Source organism: Morone saxatilis, unplaced genomic scaffold, assembly GCF_004916995.1.
Source record: "Morone saxatilis isolate NCDOM2014 unplaced genomic scaffold, NCSU_SB_2.0 Contig12, whole genome shotgun sequence".
NCBI lineage: Eukaryota > Metazoa > Chordata > Actinopteri > Moronidae > Morone > Morone saxatilis.
In genome coordinates, this window is record NW_023339674.1 from 7,126,849 (window position 1) to 7,146,468 (window position 19,620).

At 39.3% G+C, this 19,620-nt stretch overlaps 1 protein-coding gene across 3 annotated transcripts in view; it reads left to right on the forward strand.

Moving 5' to 3' along the window:
- The window catches only part of dnajc6 (DnaJ (Hsp40) homolog, subfamily C, member 6), a 41,043-nt gene that overhangs the window by 9,592 nt on the left and 11,831 nt on the right, over positions 1-19,620 (forward strand). For all 3 annotated transcript variants that reach the window (XM_035652705.1, XM_035652703.1, XM_035652704.1), the window contains 7 exons: positions 4,747-4,882; positions 12,234-12,283; positions 13,042-13,190; positions 14,734-14,856; positions 16,726-16,859; positions 18,051-18,245; positions 18,798-18,915. In XM_035652705.1, coding sequence (XP_035508598.1) covers positions 4,747-4,882; positions 12,234-12,283; positions 13,042-13,190; positions 14,734-14,856; positions 16,726-16,859; positions 18,051-18,245; positions 18,798-18,915 — 905 coding nt within the window. The remainder of the gene's footprint in view (positions 1-4,746; positions 4,883-12,233; positions 12,284-13,041; positions 13,191-14,733; positions 14,857-16,725; positions 16,860-18,050; positions 18,246-18,797; positions 18,916-19,620) is intronic.

Here is a 19,620-nt window from a genome sequence, read left to right on the forward strand (position 1 = left end):
AGTGTCAAACCATTTCAATGTACAGAGTTAGTTAAGAATTTCAGTCCTTTTATTCAAAATTTTGTTTGACCATTTAACTGTCAGCTGGCACCTGCAGTTTGTCACAGTAACGTGTGATGCTTTTAACAGCCTGCTTGCCATTCAAAGCAGTAGAATACTCCTCTGGTTAAGCTGTATAGTAGATGATTAATCATATACTCCTTGTCTCATCAGCAGCATCTATAATTAAGGAGATTAGAGTCCGGGTTTACGCCGCAGTCATTCAGGTCCAGGACACAACAAGGCCCAGCACAGTGTAATAATATTGAGATTGAGTGCAGTGCAGTGTTTGTCAAGCTTTATTGTTGTGTGTATGCGTCCGTCTGTCATTCACACCAGGCCGGCTATTGAGGGAGAAAGGTTCGGGGCTGTAGGAGGAAGGAGACATGTTCAGACAGCCCACTGATCCCTCTGGACATAACTAGAGCTGTCTTTCTCTTTTCTTTTGCTATGTCTGTTTCCATTGGTGGCTCTGTGTGAGTGATAGGGAGGCGGTTGAGGAGAGAGAAGGGGTGAGCTATTGGCCTTGTCCTATTTTTGTGGAACAGCTCTCCCTGTAGTGAGATTTCTTTGAAGCATATTTTTTCCTTCATCATCACACATGCCTCCTAACCTGTGCATGCATCTAAACATGATTGACAGATCTTCTATAGCTCTTCATTTCAAAGCAGAACAGGATCCAGGTTTTCCTCCAGTAGGCTAATACATCCTGTCATGCTCACTGGCTGGGAAATTTGCATAGTAAGGAGGTTAAAAATAGACCAAAACTTACAGTGTTGCCCGAAGAATGTAAGAGGAGCATTTCAGTTTGTATTTCTCAGGATAGACAATATGGCTACCATATTAAAGAAAACGCCAACATTTTGCGAAATGCACTTACTCACATTCCTCCCGAGAGCCAGATGAGAAGATTGATACCACTCTCATCTGTACAGTAAATATAAAACTACAGCTAGCAGCTGGTTGGCTTAGCTTAGCATGGACTGGAAACATGCAAACGGCTAGTCTGGCTCTGTCCATAGGCAACAAAATCCGCCTTCCGAGTTTTGTATGGATTAAACAAACAAGATATAGCATGTTAATTAGTGAGCTTTAGAGCTTTGGAGCTGCTAGTAAGAAGATTTCGATACTTTTGGACAGAGCCAGGCTAGTTTTTTCATCCTGTCTTTTTGCTAAGCTAAGCTAACCAGCTGCTGGCTATAGTTTCAGAAATTGCGTACAGACATGAGAGTGATATTCATCTTCTAATCTAGTCCCTTCTCCTTGCATCTCCTTATGTGTAGAATGTAAAGAGTGACTATATGGCATAAACCCAGGATACAATCAACAAATTAAAATGATTTAGAAGTCAATTCAGTAAGCAGCAGAGTTAACAGGGTTATTCTCTGTTTATTAGGCAGAACATGGTTTTTATTAGGGTGCTCAGTCTTTGCTGCATATTATCCTCCCTGTCTTTTTCTCTTATCAAGTGTTGAAACTCTCTGCTGTACAGATAAATAAAGACAAAATGACCTAAGCACACAAACATTTCACCTCAAAAAGCAGAGGACGGTACATCAGTGCAACACAGTTTCACAGGATGTGAAAATGAGGCTAAAATGAGCTAAAGGCTGCAAGTTTTAAAGAAACAGATGTGATCATTTCAGTGGTTCAGTAGACTTTAATTCTTTTTTGGTCTTTTTATATTTTATTTCCATGCTCTTGTTTTCATGTAAACACCCGTTAAGTCCAGTTTTAGTGGTTTTCAGCTATTTATTTCAGTTGAAGAAATTTGATAACCTTGGACTAAAGGCAGGGACACACATTACAACTGCTGAGCTGATTATAACTATGATTTGGGCGTGACAACTGAGGTCTGTTCCAGTCTGGGTCAGTTGGTGCTCACACTTGGCAGATATAATGTGTGATGTGTAAAGACTGTAATTTTGTGGACTGTAGATCCAGTCATCCGCCGTCTACCGAGAAAACTGCTAACAAGTAATTCAGTGTGTTATCTGGTGTTTTACATTTACTCACTCCGTAAGAGAGTCAATTAAAGCAGTGCTCCAATGATTTAGCATTGCACTTTTTTTTAAGTTAAAGGAATCAAAACAAAACCACAGACACTGAGATATTTTGACTTTTAAGCTATAGAATGAGTCAAGCTCCAAAAACACTGGATCTTACAATTCCCATAATGAAATACCTCATGTTAGACCCTCCCTTTCTGATAAATGCTAATTTTGTAACAGAGGTTTTCTGTTAAAATGTTGAAGTCTGCCCAGTCTGAGAGAACGCTCATCAAATGTATATTTTTGTTTCGAGGTTTGTGTTAAACTTACTGCTCTTTAGTCACTGTGTGAGTGCCTGTTCAGTTAAAAATAATAATCTAAAATTCAGTTGGCCAAATCTGATACAACAGATATGGCATCTGTTTTGATAGCCATAGGCAAAGTTCTCTTTAAGTTGAGGACATTTCTGTGGATCATAATGCTGTATGAGTTCAACAAGCAGCAGCTTTATTCTTCATAGGAATAAATCCCTGTCACACTTTTCAGGCCTGTGCAGTTGGAGATGAAAGGTCTAAATTTGTGATTTGGTGAAGAATCATCAGGGAAGAGGAGGGTAGGATGGAGTCAACTAGACAGGGAAAGAGAGAGGAATGGAAGGATCATAAGTAGACAAGTAATGTATGTGATGGAGTAAGGGGAGAGAGAAAACAGAGTGAAAGAGTATAAAGCAGTTACTATTTATCAGGGCTTTGTCTCAACAGCCAACATTGGAGACAGTGTTTGTAATGTGTTTGTAAGTATGTGCGTAAGTGGGAAAGTATGCTGTTAAAATCCATCAAAAGTGTGCCCCTACATTACACCACAATTGTTAGTTCCAGTTATCTATCCAGTTGATAACATTAGCACTGTATGTGAGGAGATACTAAGCCTGCACCCACATATATTAGACCCGAGCCTAACCCAACGTTATAATTTGGTTATTCCTTCATCAAAGAGAAAGAGATATTATTGCTTTGGGCACAGATAATGGTATTCTTACATAAGAAGAACAACTACTCTAGCACAGTAGCCTACCAGCATAAAGCAAAAGTTGCCTGTAATAGCCAGTTAGGTACTCCTCTTAGGTTATTTTTTTAGTGGCAATAATAATCACACAAATTGCAGCCAACTACCAGTTAATGACACAATATTATATCATCATAATGAACCATGTGCCTCACCTCAATATGATGCTCAACTTCTCCCAGTATTGCCTGAATGAACATGGCTGGTACATTATTTTCCTAGCTGAATTTGAGATTTCAAACAGTAATAAATCCAGAACAAATGCATACAGCAGGCATGATGCAGTCCTACAATGGTCATAATTTTATCACAATGAAGGAGCCTTCCTCTGGATGGTTTGGGTTTTTGAGAAGCTCCCTTTTAACAAGGGATTCCTTCCATCACTGTTACTATTTACAGCACTGGGTCACTGCTTCTGCACAGTGCACAGATTGCTGATAGGTTGATCATAAATCTGGCAACACATAGACTACGCTCTCTCTTTCTCTTGATTTTTTTCCAGTTTAGCATTAGAGGACCAGTGGCAGTTTAGTGGCATCTAGTGGTGAAATTGCAGATTGCAACCAACCGAATACAGCTCACCTTTCCAAGTTTGTAGAATAAAATATGGTGGCTCCAAAAAAGCCCCATCTAGAGCCAGTGTTTACTTTGTCCATTCTGGGCTACTGTAGAAACATGGTGGTTCAACGTGGTGTAGAAGAGGACCCAGGCTCTCTTTGCCCCAAATCATATACACTGGACTTTTAAATATCCAGCTTCTCACAAATGGACACAGACAGATAGAAAATAACTACAACTACTAACTAAAACCCCCATTTGAGTCAATAGCTGGTAACAAGTAAACAGTCCAAGCCCAAGCCTAAACTTGATATCTTTTCAGGACCTGCTGTTGTCAGTTATTAGGACTTTACACTCAAGGCCACCACTCTGAGAAACACTGCTTCAGAGAGCCAGTTGACCCGTGTCAGAGGATAAGCTAGAGCATGAAATGATCGATTGTTTGTCTGTCCATTCCTGCGGATAAAAGTACAAGAAGTTTTTGATGAACCCAGGTGCTCAGAGGAGACTCGCTGAAAATACTGAAAATCCCTTTTGTGCTGCCAATTTACATCTCATGTGATGCCACTGTGGTTGCTATGTGTGGATATATGAAGGAAAGACAGAGAGGGGGAGAAAGCAAGGCGAGAAAAAGAGAGGGGTGCTGATTAAGATATGACAGTTGAGTCTGTTCCAACTCTTGCTTACACTTTACAGTGTGCATGCACACACACAAATCCAGCAATACACAGCTCCAGATGGTATTCATTTTATTGTGTCTTGTCGCTTGTGTCCTTGTCCATCATTCCTTCACACCTACACACGTGTTTACTTGGTGTGTTGTGCAGTGACTCATGTCCATCACTGAAGTCAAAAAGGAAAAAATTAACCTCCAGTTTGAAATCGAAGCATCAAGTTTATTCAGGAAGCCTTGTAAATATTCTTAAAAGACATCACCTGCATTGAAAACAACAAATATTTTTCTGTTGAAAAAGTAAGACAAGAAGTTTCTGTGCATTTACATAGAAATGTGCCTCTCTGTTAGCATCCTCATTGTGTTTACTGTGTTAGTTTCCCTCTGGATTCTGATTGACTAAAGGTCCTCTGTCCCCAGAAATGGATGCCAGTTATGGCGGAGGACTGTTGGATATGGTGAAGGGAGGAGCCGGGAAGTTCTTCAGCAACTTTAAGGACAACTTGAAGGACACACTGAAAGACACCTCCACCAAGGTCATGCATCAGGTTGCCACGTAAGTTACTGCTGTATTCATACACATTATGTCCTGTTCTTCTGCATAGCACCCACTGTTCACCACATTTCTGCTGCACTACAGGCTTATTTGTGATACAGGCACTTTGTATCCTACAGCAGTCCTGTGTGACTAGAGAAGTGGGGTCTTGCATTTAAATCTACTATTTCCACAGTAGTATCAATACAGACTCTAAACAGACTCCACCCTTCAATTGACATTGTACACTAAGTGCACTGCTCTTGCCCGCAAAAATGTAGGGCAACAAACTTATCATACGTCCAGCAAAAAAAGACAGGAGGCATGTTAGGCATAGTATTTGAAATTATATTATTACTTATCCAGCTTATCCAGGCAGACTGTAAACATCTGTGATCATAAAAATGCCTCTAAAGATGCAACCTGCTGCTAACTTTAATTGAGGGATCCAATCTTAGAATAGCTAGATGTTGAAGGGGCAAAAGTCGTGCTCCAAGTTTCTAACAGGATTCTGTTATACCAAGTAAAAGCACTTTATCAACCTACATTGCATTCTCTTATATATATTTTTTTGTCTTCTGACCTCTGCATTTCTATCCCTTTTTTTTACTTAAGATAAATAAAGTATGCTCGCTAGCTCTGTCCTTTTCCCCTTTTTTTAAATTAATAAGGGCAGTGTGAGAGGACAAAGGATTCACAGGCTGACACTCACTGGAGGTGCAAGTGGCAAAATTGCCTACTGTAATTTGCTGCTCTAAACTGTTGCGGCAATTACCTGCAATTTGCTTACCTGAATGGCACAGGTTAGAAAGTACATACAGGTCTAGAAGTGCAGATCTTAAAGCGCCAACATCATAGCTCTGCAACTGGATGATCTCAAAGGATCATATCAAAGGTAGATATGAGTGTACGACTTTTTAAACTGTGCAATTTGACCTGACCCATTGAAAACTGTGAGAGCAATGTCATAAAATCATTGGTTGTCAGTTGGAAAGAGTGGTCTTAGATTGTACTGTGAGACACATACACAGACAGCCATTTGGAGCCTTAGTGACCAAAGACAGCCTGCTTAAAATTGAATCATGAAGTATGACGTGAAGGGGTGACATGTCTCTGCTAGCATCTGTTTTTTAATTTACATTGTAGATTAGCACGCATTCATTGCATCTGAAATTCCTTCATACTGATAAGACTTTATTGGACCACCTCGCACAGTGTGAGATTGAGATTGTAAATAAAGTAATGCAAAATAGTTAACACTGCACAGACCTGGTCACTTCCTACGCTGCCGATTTTAACATCTGTGATTATGATTATTATGAACAATGAATGCTTTTCAGAAACTTAACTCAAATATTAATGTTGTTTCAGTTGATTATAATGTAAAGTGAGTCTCCCAACTGCTTTAGAAGTGAAACAGAGCAGTTTGGATGGAGGGAGGAAAGAGGGAGGTAGCAGAGTCTGGCACGGCTCGGCCGTCCCAGTGTGTTTGTGCACAGGCATCTGCACAGGGCAGAACAAAGGGGCCTCTGTATTGTCAGAAACACACACACACTCACAGCTCCTCTCTCACTATTGACTCAGCAAGTTTGATCGTGATTATTCTTCTCTCGTGTCTCCCCTCCTCTGCTGCTGGCAAACTCCCACTCTGCTGTCCTGTCGTTCCCTTGTGTTTTTCGGACGCCTCTCCCCTCTCATCTCAGCTCCACCTTTCCTCCCCTCGTCTCCTCTCTTTGCCGTCTATCGCTCCTCTCCTGGCTGAATTATTCATGGCAGTTCATTGTGCCAAATGGCCAGTGCGCTGCTGATACAGAAGGATTCATTTCATTAGGGCCCTGTGTGTGGTGGTGTGTGTTTGTGTGAACTGTATATGTATGTGTGAGTGGGTGGTTGGGATAATGGGGCGGTGGGAGGCAGGCTGCCGTGGCAACCGGCTGAAAGCCTCAGAAAAGAAAGGTAGATGGGAAAATGTATAATAACAGATCACATTTTAGTACACTGTACTTTTAAACTGCTTTGACAGGTTTCTTCGATGATTATATGAACATTAACCATCCTGCTGCGATCAGGCACACTAAAGAGTTAATTGTGCTGTTGTATGTATAACATTTAATAGTTTTATTTAAAAATGGAAGGACAGAAAAGATGCCTCTGACAACACAAGTGATTTCCAGAGGTTGAGGGTGTACTCTATGGTTTATTGCCCCCATAAATAAATAAACGTCTTGTGAACTGAGCTATATGACTATCCAGTTCAGTTGATCTACAGAGCAGTTTCAAGCACAATGGTAGGATTATGTATGATGTTTTTCTGGGGCCTGCCCATTGACCCTCATCGGTGGTTTCCCTGTGTTGCTCCACAATGGTGAAACTTGGAGACAAAGTTAGCAGTTAATTAGAGAGATATAACAAAGAACTGCAGGATGTAATGATGTATTCCTCAGAGGTCGACTGCTCTCTTTCACCCTGCAAAATAGGCAATTCAAGGAAGTCATAATATCTTATTTTAGGATGATAAAATCATATTCGTATTATCCAAGATAGATAATCTTGTCAAGCGCAATTTGCTTTAGACCATTAAACCCTCTTCAAGGTAACTGCTCTTCATTTTTCTTAATAAGATATTAAAGCTTTTTTTCAGCTAGAACTGACAAGAAACAAGTCTGATGAGTGGATTGCATAACTAATTGCATGGTGTGCTCATATCCCAGACATATATTGGAGTCTCAGATCATTCTAAAAAATAGGCAAGAGAAAAACAACACTAAATATTGTTTTGTTTTTATTTTGTTGAATTGGTTAAAACTGCTCTCATCATGTTTTATATTAAAAATAGACCAAATGACTCATGTGAAAGGGATTGCTCATAGTGACAAAGCTTCCGACAGTTACATCCAGCCCTGCAAGTGCCCTTCCAAACTGCCACTGTTTTTACCAAAAATCTTTCAGCTTATGGTTTTTTGTTTTTTTCAACACTTATGTCTTTGAATTCACTTAACTGCTCTCTTCATCAACCCTTGTTTCCAGAATGCAAGCAGGCAGCTGTTTTTCAGCAAAAAAAAGCCATCCCCGTACACCTTATCTTGCCCAGCAAAGCAGACAGCCAAGTCAGCCTGTGAAGCATTGTAAAAAACCAAGATATGTCCCTCAGGAGTCGTGGAGACCAAAACAGAGAGACCAAGGAAAGTTTATTTTAGACTTACATTCATCAGGGTTTACCCGGGTTTGTGTCTGCTTGAGTGGTATACATAGCCAAATGTTTGCTGACCATGTTCGCTGTGTCAACTTCAGAATAAGATATGTTGTTTGTTCCACAGCCTTTTTGTGGCTGCCAAGATCAAATTTCATGCTTTAAATCAGGCGTAAACAAGCCAGGAGAAAAATATTAACTCCCGAAGCCTTGTTTAAAAAAATTTTTGTTTTTACCTTCTTTAAGACGCAGAGCATTGTATTGTGGTGGCCCTGATTTATTATTCTAGTTTCAAGAAATCTTTTGCAATCTTTTGTTTACCCCAGTTAAGCAGAAATGTTCTAGAAGGAAGATTTTTTTTGAGCTTTGAAAGGCCTGACTGTTTTCATCCCCAGTTTATTGACTTATATGAACACACAAGTAGAAATTCTCTGAGCGCAGCCTTTGATATAAGGCAAAACTGCCAGTACAGTGTGTTAACCAGCTCCTTTTTAACGCATCAAACTAGACTTGATTGGTTCTCCTTCCTGCCTTTAATTTAATATTCAAGGCAAAAAAGGCCAGTTGCTGAATTTATTTTAAGACCAACCTGCCTTGTTTGGTTTTAACCTGGCTTTGGAAGAGAAAATTTGTTACGGGGAAACCAATCTGGAACAATGCCTACAACTGTGTGTCCTGTGAGAAACACAACAGCAAATGGAGTCCTGGGGTGGGCTGATCTGGGTGTTTGTGAAAAGGCACAGTGTCCTTTGTCTGCACCCAGCCAAGACCCCCCCACCACCCACACATCCCCTCCCACCAGACACACCATTCATCTCTCTCTCCATTTCTGCTCAGTCTCCTCCTCCCACTTTGACTGAATTTCAATCCTATCCTCCTTCCTCACCTTAATTTTTCCATTTTTGCCTCTCAAATGTTGTCCCATCTTTCATTAAAACAACTTTTAGTTCTCCATTTAACAACCCTGCTTTCCCTCCCTTTTTTCCAGTGGCCAAAAATATATAAGTCATAACAATCCAAGGCATCACCTTGCCAAAGATTTATGAATACATTTTGATTAAATAAGTCGACAGAAAAAATGCGATGAACATGAAATCAGGAATCAACTAGAAAAAGTCTGGTTTTGGGCAGCATGTTTTGTTAAGGACAGTGTGTAGGACTTGTGGTCCGAATGTAAGTGCCAAAAAAAGCAAAAGGCCCTAATCTAGAACGCAGTGTTAGGTTTTGTCCTGTTCTGGGCCTACTGTAGAACAGGGTGGGTTCAACGATGGCGGACGTCCATAATAGAGGAACCCCCAACTGCTGTAATGAAAAATTAGTCCATCTAAAGTAACAAAATAAACAATTCTTTTATTTTCAGGTGATTTTTAACAACTAAATTGAAAAGATACCTATGGATATTACATTCATTTTCTGCCAATAGATCCTCCTAAATGTTACACAGTGGACCTTTAAGAGTGAAAGACATTAAATCCTGGGCCAGGCCCTGGGGTCAGTGGACTGCAGTGCAAATATTTTATGGCCAGTGCCTGTCGTTCTCTACTTTGAACTATCAGTTATGAAGCAGATATGCTATAGGAATTCTGTTTAAAAATACAAAAAGGCTATAAAATATAGAATTTTGGAGAGAAGCATGGAGGGAATGTAGAAAAGCCAAATCTAATCTCTCTATCAGGATCTAACCCACTTACACTGTGTTTGTTTGAGTGTGTGTGTGTGTAGTCAGTGGAGCACCTCTTTACTGATATAATCTGACAGAAAATGGCTTTTGTGGTCCAGATGTTTACTCTCCAGTAGAAAACATAAGCAACAGGCACTGTGATACTGGTGCTTGTGGGTATGTGTGTGTGTGTGTGTTTGTTGTTTCTCTTCTGTCCTCACTTGCATGTAAGTGTAAGTAAGCATAATTATTCTGTTCATTTCTTAATGGCCAAATAATTCGTAGAAATGGATGTGTAATAATAAGGAAATTTAAGATGATGAACAGTTAAAAGTGATTTACAGTTGCATTTCAACTGTTATGCTCATTTCCAAAATTTTTTTTTAAAAGGTAGGACATATTATATATATTATAGTTTTCTCAATATAGTACTACTTACCAGAGGGTATCAATTGAAATCGCGGTACACAGCTGATAGAAAACCACTCATTAAATTCTACAGTTTACGTCTAGTCATGATACATAAAAAAAAGGAAGAAAATGTGTCAACTTTGCGCTTCTCTTGCAATCGTGTCCTTCCCCTCAATTTATTCTCTCTCTCTCTAGTACATTTAATTGGCTGCAGTTCTAACCTCAAGAGGGCAGGGAGACTGCTTATTTCCATACTCAATGGCTATTGGCCATGACCATTTAAACCTGACACCTGACCGGCTTTTCTCCTCTAATAGCCAACTAGCTATTTCAGGAGAGAAGCCGGTAAAACCACAGATTTACACATCACATTGGTAGTGTCTTGTAGAAATCTCATCGCTAAAATGGTACAAATGAATGCAATTTTTTTTTTCAGTTCCTTCGTTTTTTTGCAAGGTAATAAACAATTTTTGCTCTAACAACCGAACATTAAGGTTTGGAAAATATACTTGCTTTAATAGGAGGATGCAGTCTAGTCTGTGAAACCTGCGGTGCATTTTCACTCTGGGATAAACACACTGAACTCTGGTCCAATTACTTCATTATCCAGGGCTTACAGACACAACAGCAGTCTCCTCCCACCTTTCTCTCTGATGGATTTAACTCCTCTGGTTTGTCTGTTAGCAGTTGTTGTTGCATTTTCAAGTCTATGCCATACAACAATGAAATATTTCTTTTTTTGGAATTGCCATATGTGATGCTATGCACATGCTATGTGATCTAAAAATGCATTTATGTGGGAACACTATAGAAAAACCCAAGACAAACTCCTTCTGTCACTCCAAAGCAGACTAGCTGAGTAGCACTGCATTACATAACCAGGTCTAGGATTGCATCAAGGCCATATGGCACTCCTCCATGACCACACAGAGATGACTGCCCCAGATCAGCCCTGCTTGGGGGATTTTCACAGTAGGCAACAACTCAACTCAATCTGATACACATTAGCCTGCTAATGTGTTTTGCATGATAATTGCAGTGCAGCGGGTAGTCGAGCCTTCTGCTGCTTCCTGTTGGGTAAAACATTTTTTTATAAGTAACTTTGATATTAGGATAATAAAATCATATTTTTATTATCCAAGATAAATAATCTTTGTCTTTTGCTTTAGATCATTAATATGTTTCAAGGTCATACATATTAAGATAGTCAAACTTTTTTTTCAGCTTTAACTGACAAGAAATTGTGGACTGCATAATTGTCACATTCACATCCTGGATATGAGATAAAACTAGATTGAATGTTAATTTCAAGTAAAAATCAGACAATGTTATGAGTCTATTAAAACAAATCCCACAACAGCTCCAAACTGCATCCTGCACCTGCTTCATGGTGTTTCATAAGCACTGTTTTCCATCACTTCCATGCTGCAGTAGTAGTGGATTGCTTGTATGTGTGTGTGATGCAGCTGCTCTCAGAGTTTTGAAAAATCTCCATATGGAATAGCTAAATTTGGCAATGAAAGGCAATGATGCTCGATTGAAGAATTCACATATGGTGTTCTTTTGATCTCGAGCAGTTCAGCTAAGTGTGGTGAGCCTGAAAAAGAAAACTTCCCCACAGCCAGACACATGGAAGCCTGTTGAGTCTCATTACTGGGATATGCATGACATGCAGCCTGATACACTGACAACGAGATGCACAGAAGTAAATCAACCTTTTGGATACTAGACAGTCATGTATTGATCCCTGTTTTTGAGGATTTTATATTTTTCAAGAATAGGAAATCTTTTGACCCTCCTGACTAAAAGGTTAAGTAAAAACAATCAACACGTGTCTGCTGTATCTGATACAACAATATACCTGTAATACAGCAAATTTATTTCTTTTTTTAAAATAAATTATTTATACATTCATAAGATTTATAAATGTATAAATCTCAATTTTCTGATTTTCTGGGGTGTCAGTAGACTGTAATATTGCTGAAGGTCGGCAGAGCATTGGCTTGTAACCTTTTGCACTTCTCATTGCTCTTTCTATTCGCTGTGCCATGAAAATGTCATGGAAAAAATATTTGATATATCATTTTTAAAGGTTTCTTTCTTTGTTACAGGTACACTAAAGGGGAGCTGGACATTGCCTACATCACATCAAGGATCATAGGTAAACACATGTCTTTTTTGAGTTCAAATCTGAAATGATTCTCTATATCATTAAAAACTTGCTTATGACTAAATGAACAAAAGTAAAAAATGTGTTATTATTTAGATTATTTAGCATTTAACACTCAAAAACTCAGCTAATCTGTTTTATTTAAGACTGTGTGGGTTTTATTTTGTTAGCAGCAACCCGACATCTATCATTAAATCAAAATTCAAATGTTGCTGAGTCCTGATTTGTGCATGAAAATACATAACTGAAAATAGTGTTTTCATGTAGGATCCTACTTTAAACTTAAAATATAAAAAACTACTTAACAGATTAGAAAGTTGAAGTGTGTTATATCTGCATAATGTATAGTACACATTAACATACACATAAATAGAGACCTGCACTCTCAGCTTTCCCTTTGTCTTCTCCTTTCATTCTCAAATTGCTTACAGCTTCACATGAATGTGGAGCAGCACTGTGTGTCCTTTAGAGAACATAGTCAGCTGGACATTTGTCACCTGAGGCTGTCTATCCCATAATGCCATGCATGCAAACGCTGATAGTCATGCTTGAATTTAGACCTACTCTCCATATTTCAAATTTCAAAATCACTTATTGCAGGATAATAGTAGAAAAGGGTGAGCGGTAAAGGACATTGTCAGAGTTTGAGCCAATTATACAAAGTGTATGTTAACGTCTGCACCAACAGTGCATGAAATTCTTCAAATCATCTCATCCAGCAGCTGAATAATGGATTTTTGTTTTTACAGTGATGACCTACCCGGCGGAGTCAGTCCAAATTGGCTACCAGAACCATGTAGAGGACATTCGCTCCTTCCTCGACAGTCGCCATGCTGACCACTACACTGTCTTTAATCTATCACAGCGCAACTACCGCGGCGCCAAATTCTCCAACAGGGTGAGTGTGATACTGCCCCGTGAGGCTAAAGATGAAGCCCTTACAGAATTATTAATTTGTACCTAGTTGTTAGTGGTTTTCACTCCCTGGATTATTATAACACTAGAGTGAGATATGAGGACTTACTTACAGTTTGCTGCCTATTTTTGGTCTGCCAACATTTTAAGTGGGACCATCGCTACATGTGCTCATAAACTATGGAAGCATCCAGAGTGAAGCCTCTAATTCGATTTCCCCAATTATACCTTTCATTGCTCGCCACTCCTCTGTTATTAAAGCTACAATAAGTCATTTTTTGTCCACTGGGGAGCAAGTTGTTGTAGGGGCGAACCCGTAGAGAATTATCACCCAATGCCCCACAATTTCACAAAGCATTTTAGCATCTTTCATATTGTTTTGGCAACAGCCTGAAACTTTAGTGTTTTTTTCACCCTCACCGCTTTCATCAGTGAAGCTTCAAGTCAGATCAAGCAGCTGTTTTCGGCTGCTCTGATAAAGCTGTGATAAACCCACTGTTTGCAACTTGTCCAACACCAGACAGCAGACTAATGTCTGTCTAACTGTCTGCACCAACACCTTGCTTTCTTTAGCTTCAAAGAGCTGCAGAGTTAGGTGTTGTGTCTCAGTGGGACCATATTATCATATTATGCAGTCATTTTATATTAATATCTACAGCAAAAGAGATTTAATTGAGACAAAGACAACTGACTCTGACTGACTATACAACTCAGGAAGTTTACTTTAAGTTTAGTTAGATAATACCATATAGTGATTTTATTAGAGCCCCACAGCATCCCCAAAATCTTCCTCCAGTTAACTGTTTTTGTGAATGACATTTGGGCATTTGGGGATGTCCTTGAGTGACATCAGGGAACATACAGTACTTTTGCAGAAATAATAACCATTTTTAATCTTCAACAAATGTAACACAGCAGTGATTCAACATGCAGCACGTTTTTTACTTCACCACAGCAATAACCACTTCACCAGATAAGTCTCTAAATATAAAATATAATTGATGGGTCACTAATCCAATTGTCCCAGCTGAATAACCATTCAAAAACCAGAATTAATTTGGATTTGGATTCAAGTGAAGGCACACGTGGGATCCGTATATATATATAAAAAAAAAAGACTGCCACCCTCTGGCAGAAACATCCAAGAAAGCTGAGAAGTCAAGCTGTGGAGTTAACATGGCCAAGATGGCCCCCTGTCTGCTTGTGGAAGTCGCTGTAAATCTAACAGATGACTCATCGTGGCAGCTGGTGTGTTGTGTTTCTCTGCTGCTGCAGTGCTTTTGCTAACCTCCACTTCTCCTTTCTCCTCCCCTCCTGATTTTATGCCCTTGTTTTATTTATTAAAAATCTTCCTCTTATTCTTAAACTGTCTTCATCCCTCTTCTGTCTACTGTCTCTCTGCCTCTCTACTCTTTTTTCATTCGCAATCTACCTCTTCTCTGCCATTGTTTTATGTCTGTTTCTGTGTCTCCTTGTTTTTCTCATTCTTCCTCCCTTTTCTTATTTCTTGTGCCACTCCTTTCCAGGTTTCAGAGTGCAATTGGCCTTCTCGCCAGGCTCCCAGCCTTCACAACTTGTTCGCTGTGTGTAAGAACATGCACAACTGGCTCAAACAGAATCCCAAGAATGTGTGTGTCATCACCTGCTCGGTAAGAAGACGCTCACATTTACCATCATTACATCCATCCCTTACTTCCATTTATTTTTTATTGATTGGGGACATGACATCGTAATGTTTCCCTCAGTTTTTTATGAAGTGAAGGTATAAGAGGCCCTTTTGATGCATTGGGGCCTGTTTTGATTCTCCCACAACACATCTCCAAGTATTTGGAGTTATGTTTTAATTGTCCTGTGGCTGTGACCCACTTTTGAGTCTATGCGCAACGCTCCAAATATGCTGCCAGAGGACTACTTAAAGATACTCAAAGTCCCTCGTTGTCACCTCTAACGTATTTCACTGCACAATGATTAATTTGATATGCATTTTATTGCCAACGCAGGTGATTTGTCATGTTGGCCGTTGCATCAAATAAGGAGCTTTTAAGAAACTTAAAGGAAGTCCTGATCCAAAAAATCTTTATTTAAACTGGAAACAGGATTTAACAGCATGAAACGTGGTGATTGTACTGTGACAAAAATGATATCTTTAATGATCATCATCAACATAACCATCAGCAATCTTTTGTTTTAAAAAGTAAAGCAACATTTGCAAGGTGATCTTTCCACCATCCATCAAATGAAGGCTAGAATACCACATAGACAAGAAAGGAAAACAAACCCCGCTTTTAGCCTCTGTCCTATTTCTCTGCTCGTCCTTTCCTTTCATTGTTACCAATGCTGGATGTGGCAATGTTGGTTTGTCATGTTTTCAAATACAGTAAGATCCGTTTGGAAAACTCCCTCAACAACCTGTTGCACTTTAAGTACCCCTGTAATGACACATTAAAGCTTTGATAATGCCAGACATATTTCAAGCACAGCTATAAATACCTATATTCTGCAGCACAATCACTACTGAAATATTCACTGAAACTGGCTTTTCTGTCTATTCTAATTTAGCAACAACAATACTGTACACTAGCATGTGCTAAAGCATGTTATTGCCAAGTAACTGTGGTTTTGCTGTGGCTTGGCAAATTGCTCCATCTTGCATAACCTCCAGCAAACGGTTCCGTTCTAAAAACTGTTTTCTTTGCTTCAGAAGAATGTTTTGTCTCCCTGTAACCTAAAATGAACTCAGAGTACATTTATAACAGTGAGCACATTCAGTGAATAAGAATCTCTACTACCATTACATTTAGTGTTGACCTTATTTGGCACATGACTGAAGCATTAGACATAGCCTTAAAGATCCCCCCCAGACATGTATTAAGACATATATGCAAATATTCTGCTCTGAACAATAATGTGGGTCTGATATGTGATGAGAATCTATGACTATGCAAATTTAGTTCATTTATATGGTTTTCCTGCTGTATACAAGATGACCCTACTTCACTGAAAAGTCAATTTTCAGTGTTTGTGTACTGGTGGCTTCAAGTTTCTACATGAAACTCGTATAAATTGAAAATTGGACCGGGCCTGACAAATTATAATTCATGCATGTATGCCCTGCCCCTAAAATCAGATTTGCAGTGAGAAAAACTTCCCACTTTCAACAGATGAATGTGAAAACATCCTTTAAGTGTCCAACAAAGTCCAACTGGAACAAGAACAAAAACATATTTTTAAGTGGAGGGGAACTTTAAACTTATATATTGTATGAACTTATTTGAGCTATGACTTTTGGCTATTTTAAGAGTTGACCTTTGACCTGGAGTTACATTGCAGATCTACAGCAGGCATTCAGAAAGTTTGAGTCACTGTGTTAACACTTATATGGACATAAAAGGAAGCAGTACAGAGATTAACATGCACAGCAGACAAAATCAAAAGTATATTAGTGAAGCTTTATAATATAATAATTGTTAAGCATTTCTCAATGTGTCTCAGTGTCTCTTTTGTTGTGTGTGTTTTAGGATGGTCGTGGTCCCTCGGGTGTTTTGGTTTGTGCCATGTTCTGCTTCTGCCACCTCTTCAACAACCCGGTTCCTGCCATGCAGCTGCTCAGCGCCAAGAGACCAGGTTCTGGCCTCTGGCCGTCACACCGCAGGTTTGCATCCCTGAACATGTGTGTGCATGTGGGTGTAAGAAATGAGAGATTGAGAAAGAGAAGAGGGGAAGTGAGAGAGAAAGAAAGGACAGGAAACTGGCATCTACAATAGTTTCACACGACTTCAATCTGGCTTCAGACCTCTCTGTAACACATCTTCTTTCCTGTGTTTTCTCTGCTGTCAATTCCCATAGTTTACCATCTAGTGTCAGAATTAACATAAGAACAAAATGAAAGTCAGGCAGAAATAGAGAGGAAAGTTGTTATGTATAGATAGAAAAATAAAGAGGAAGAGGCCTATCACATAAGATTCATGGTCATGGAGTTACAAGTCAGAGTCAGTGGTTTATGTGTGTGTGGGGAGTGATGACTTATTCTATGCAGATATATCTCAGCTGTTGAAAAGACTGATGAAGGTTGTTGCACAGAAATGTAGCTATCTAATAAATAGACCATTAGTGCTAATAGTGAATTGACAATATGCTGACAGCTTATTTTGTTTGTTTTTTTAACTCTTAACACTTGTCTGTATGCATGTATGCAAAGATTGATTTTCACTGAGACATTTCCAGCTAGAAAACACTGAATCTAAATCTGAATACATACATAAATACAGTCCCATCAACAACAGGTTCCACCATCAGCCCTTTATTCTATTTATTTATCTGCAACTTTAGAGGGCAACATTTGTTTTTAGATTCTAGCATTAGAGCATCATTTTAGGCCATTTGATGTTAGGTAGAAAACATGAAGTAGCCACATAGTGCAGCCAGCAGTCCTTAGTTTCCTCAGCCTAAGCATGAATCTTAGGCTGCAGAACTGGCAGACCCTCAAAGATGGACATTTTATTACCTTGCCAGCCAGTTGCTATCGTATTTATCAGTCTATGCCCGAGCGAGATCTCCCTCAGCGTTTATGGAAATGGTGGCAGTAACATAATTCTGGACATTGTTCAAAGCTCTTAAATCGATTTGCCTGCACTTTTCAGTGTGTTTCACCTCCCTCTAACTGTGCTGTGTTCCACTTTGCTGGCTCGATACAGCTTCTGAATGTATAACTGTGAATTGTGAATGACTGTTGATAAATGTCACCATAAAAAAACAACTTACATGTGAAAACAAAGTGAGGGATGCATTGGACACTGAAAAATTAAGCTGGATAAGAAAATGATCTGGTCTTCTCTCTGTGCAGGTACATAGGCTATGTGTGTAGCATGGTATCAGAGAAGCCCAGTCTACCCCACTCCAAGCCCATGGTGATCAAAGCCCTCACCATGACTCCGGTCCCGTGCTTCAACAAGCAGCGTAGTGGCTGCCGGCCCTTCTGCGACGTCCTCCTCGGAGAGACAAAGATCTTCACCACTGCACAGGAGTACGAGAGGATGAGGTAGGATGAGGACATAGTGAAATTAAAAGGCCGTCCACACCAAGAACAATAACTATAACAACTACTGTAATGATGTGAGCATCCACACTGATGAATGCAACAACCCCCAGCTATGTCGGTAGATTAATAGGAAAATGGATAAAGTTATTGATCACCTGTTACTGCCGTATGTTGTGCAGAGAAACAAAAAAAAACCAGAAGGATGGGTTCACAAAGACGAGAGGAGTTAGGAGAATTATGTTACGAGAGTTGTTTGAAGAATAACTTTATTCATATTATTAAAAAAAAAAGAGGACATTGTTAAGAACTTCAGAGACCCCATCAGCGAATATGCAGCCGAATATCACGTTATATAAGCATTTGATATTGTTCATCAAATACGATATCAGACACAATATTATTTGCCACTGTCGTTGTTATAGTTGTGGTGTGGAACTATACAATTATAGTTATTGTTCTTGGTGTGGACAACTCTTTACAGTTGCTAAATTAACTGATTATGTGATGTTGTTACAATAACATCCATATTTCTCCCTCCTACACACTCTGCAGAGAGCACAGAGTCCAAGAGGGTAAGGTAGTTTTCCCTCTGGGTGTGAGTGTGCAAGGAGACGTCGTCGTTTCAATCTACCACATGAGGTCAACCATTGGAGGACGTCTGCAAGCTAAGGTAAACTTTATGCACTCTACTGTGTACTGATAAAGTCAACATCTTAATCAAACTTGACAGAAATGACATGTTGCACCACGACCATGTTGGAAAAATCTCCTTGGCATGAGATCTTATACTGAACTGTCAGCCATCAGTCTCAGCATGTGGCTGCGACTTATTTGAATATTTGTCTTGAGTCCAAACAAACCCACAAAATGTTGGGAGGAAAGAAGTAGCAAGAAGTGACATGTTGGAGACAGGTTTTTAATTTCCTGGCATGCTGAGTTTATGGAAATGTGTGGCTTTTCTTCAACAGTAGCACTGTGAGAAACAGTAGACATTTTATTAACCCTACAATAAATTCAGCTTTTTTTCTCTAGTTATAGCCCTCAATTCTTCTGGTTATTGTGTAATTTTACTTCCAACCGAACATTTGCTGATATATGTGTTTAAAGAGTCACTCCCCAACCTTTTTTTTTTTTTTTACAGTTTTTAAATAGCATTGTAAAAGTATATGCGCATGTAAATACAGCTTTTACAGTAGGTCCAAGCTTCCCAGGAACAAGCTAGCAAAATCCATCTGACCTTTACAACAAATAGTTTAGATAATAACTTACCAGTTCAGCTTCTAATTTATTTCTACTGACTAAGTCTGACTGACTGCATTTCCCCTCTGATACCCCTCAGACTCTACTAACTCCAATAAAAAGACTTCTCAGTCTT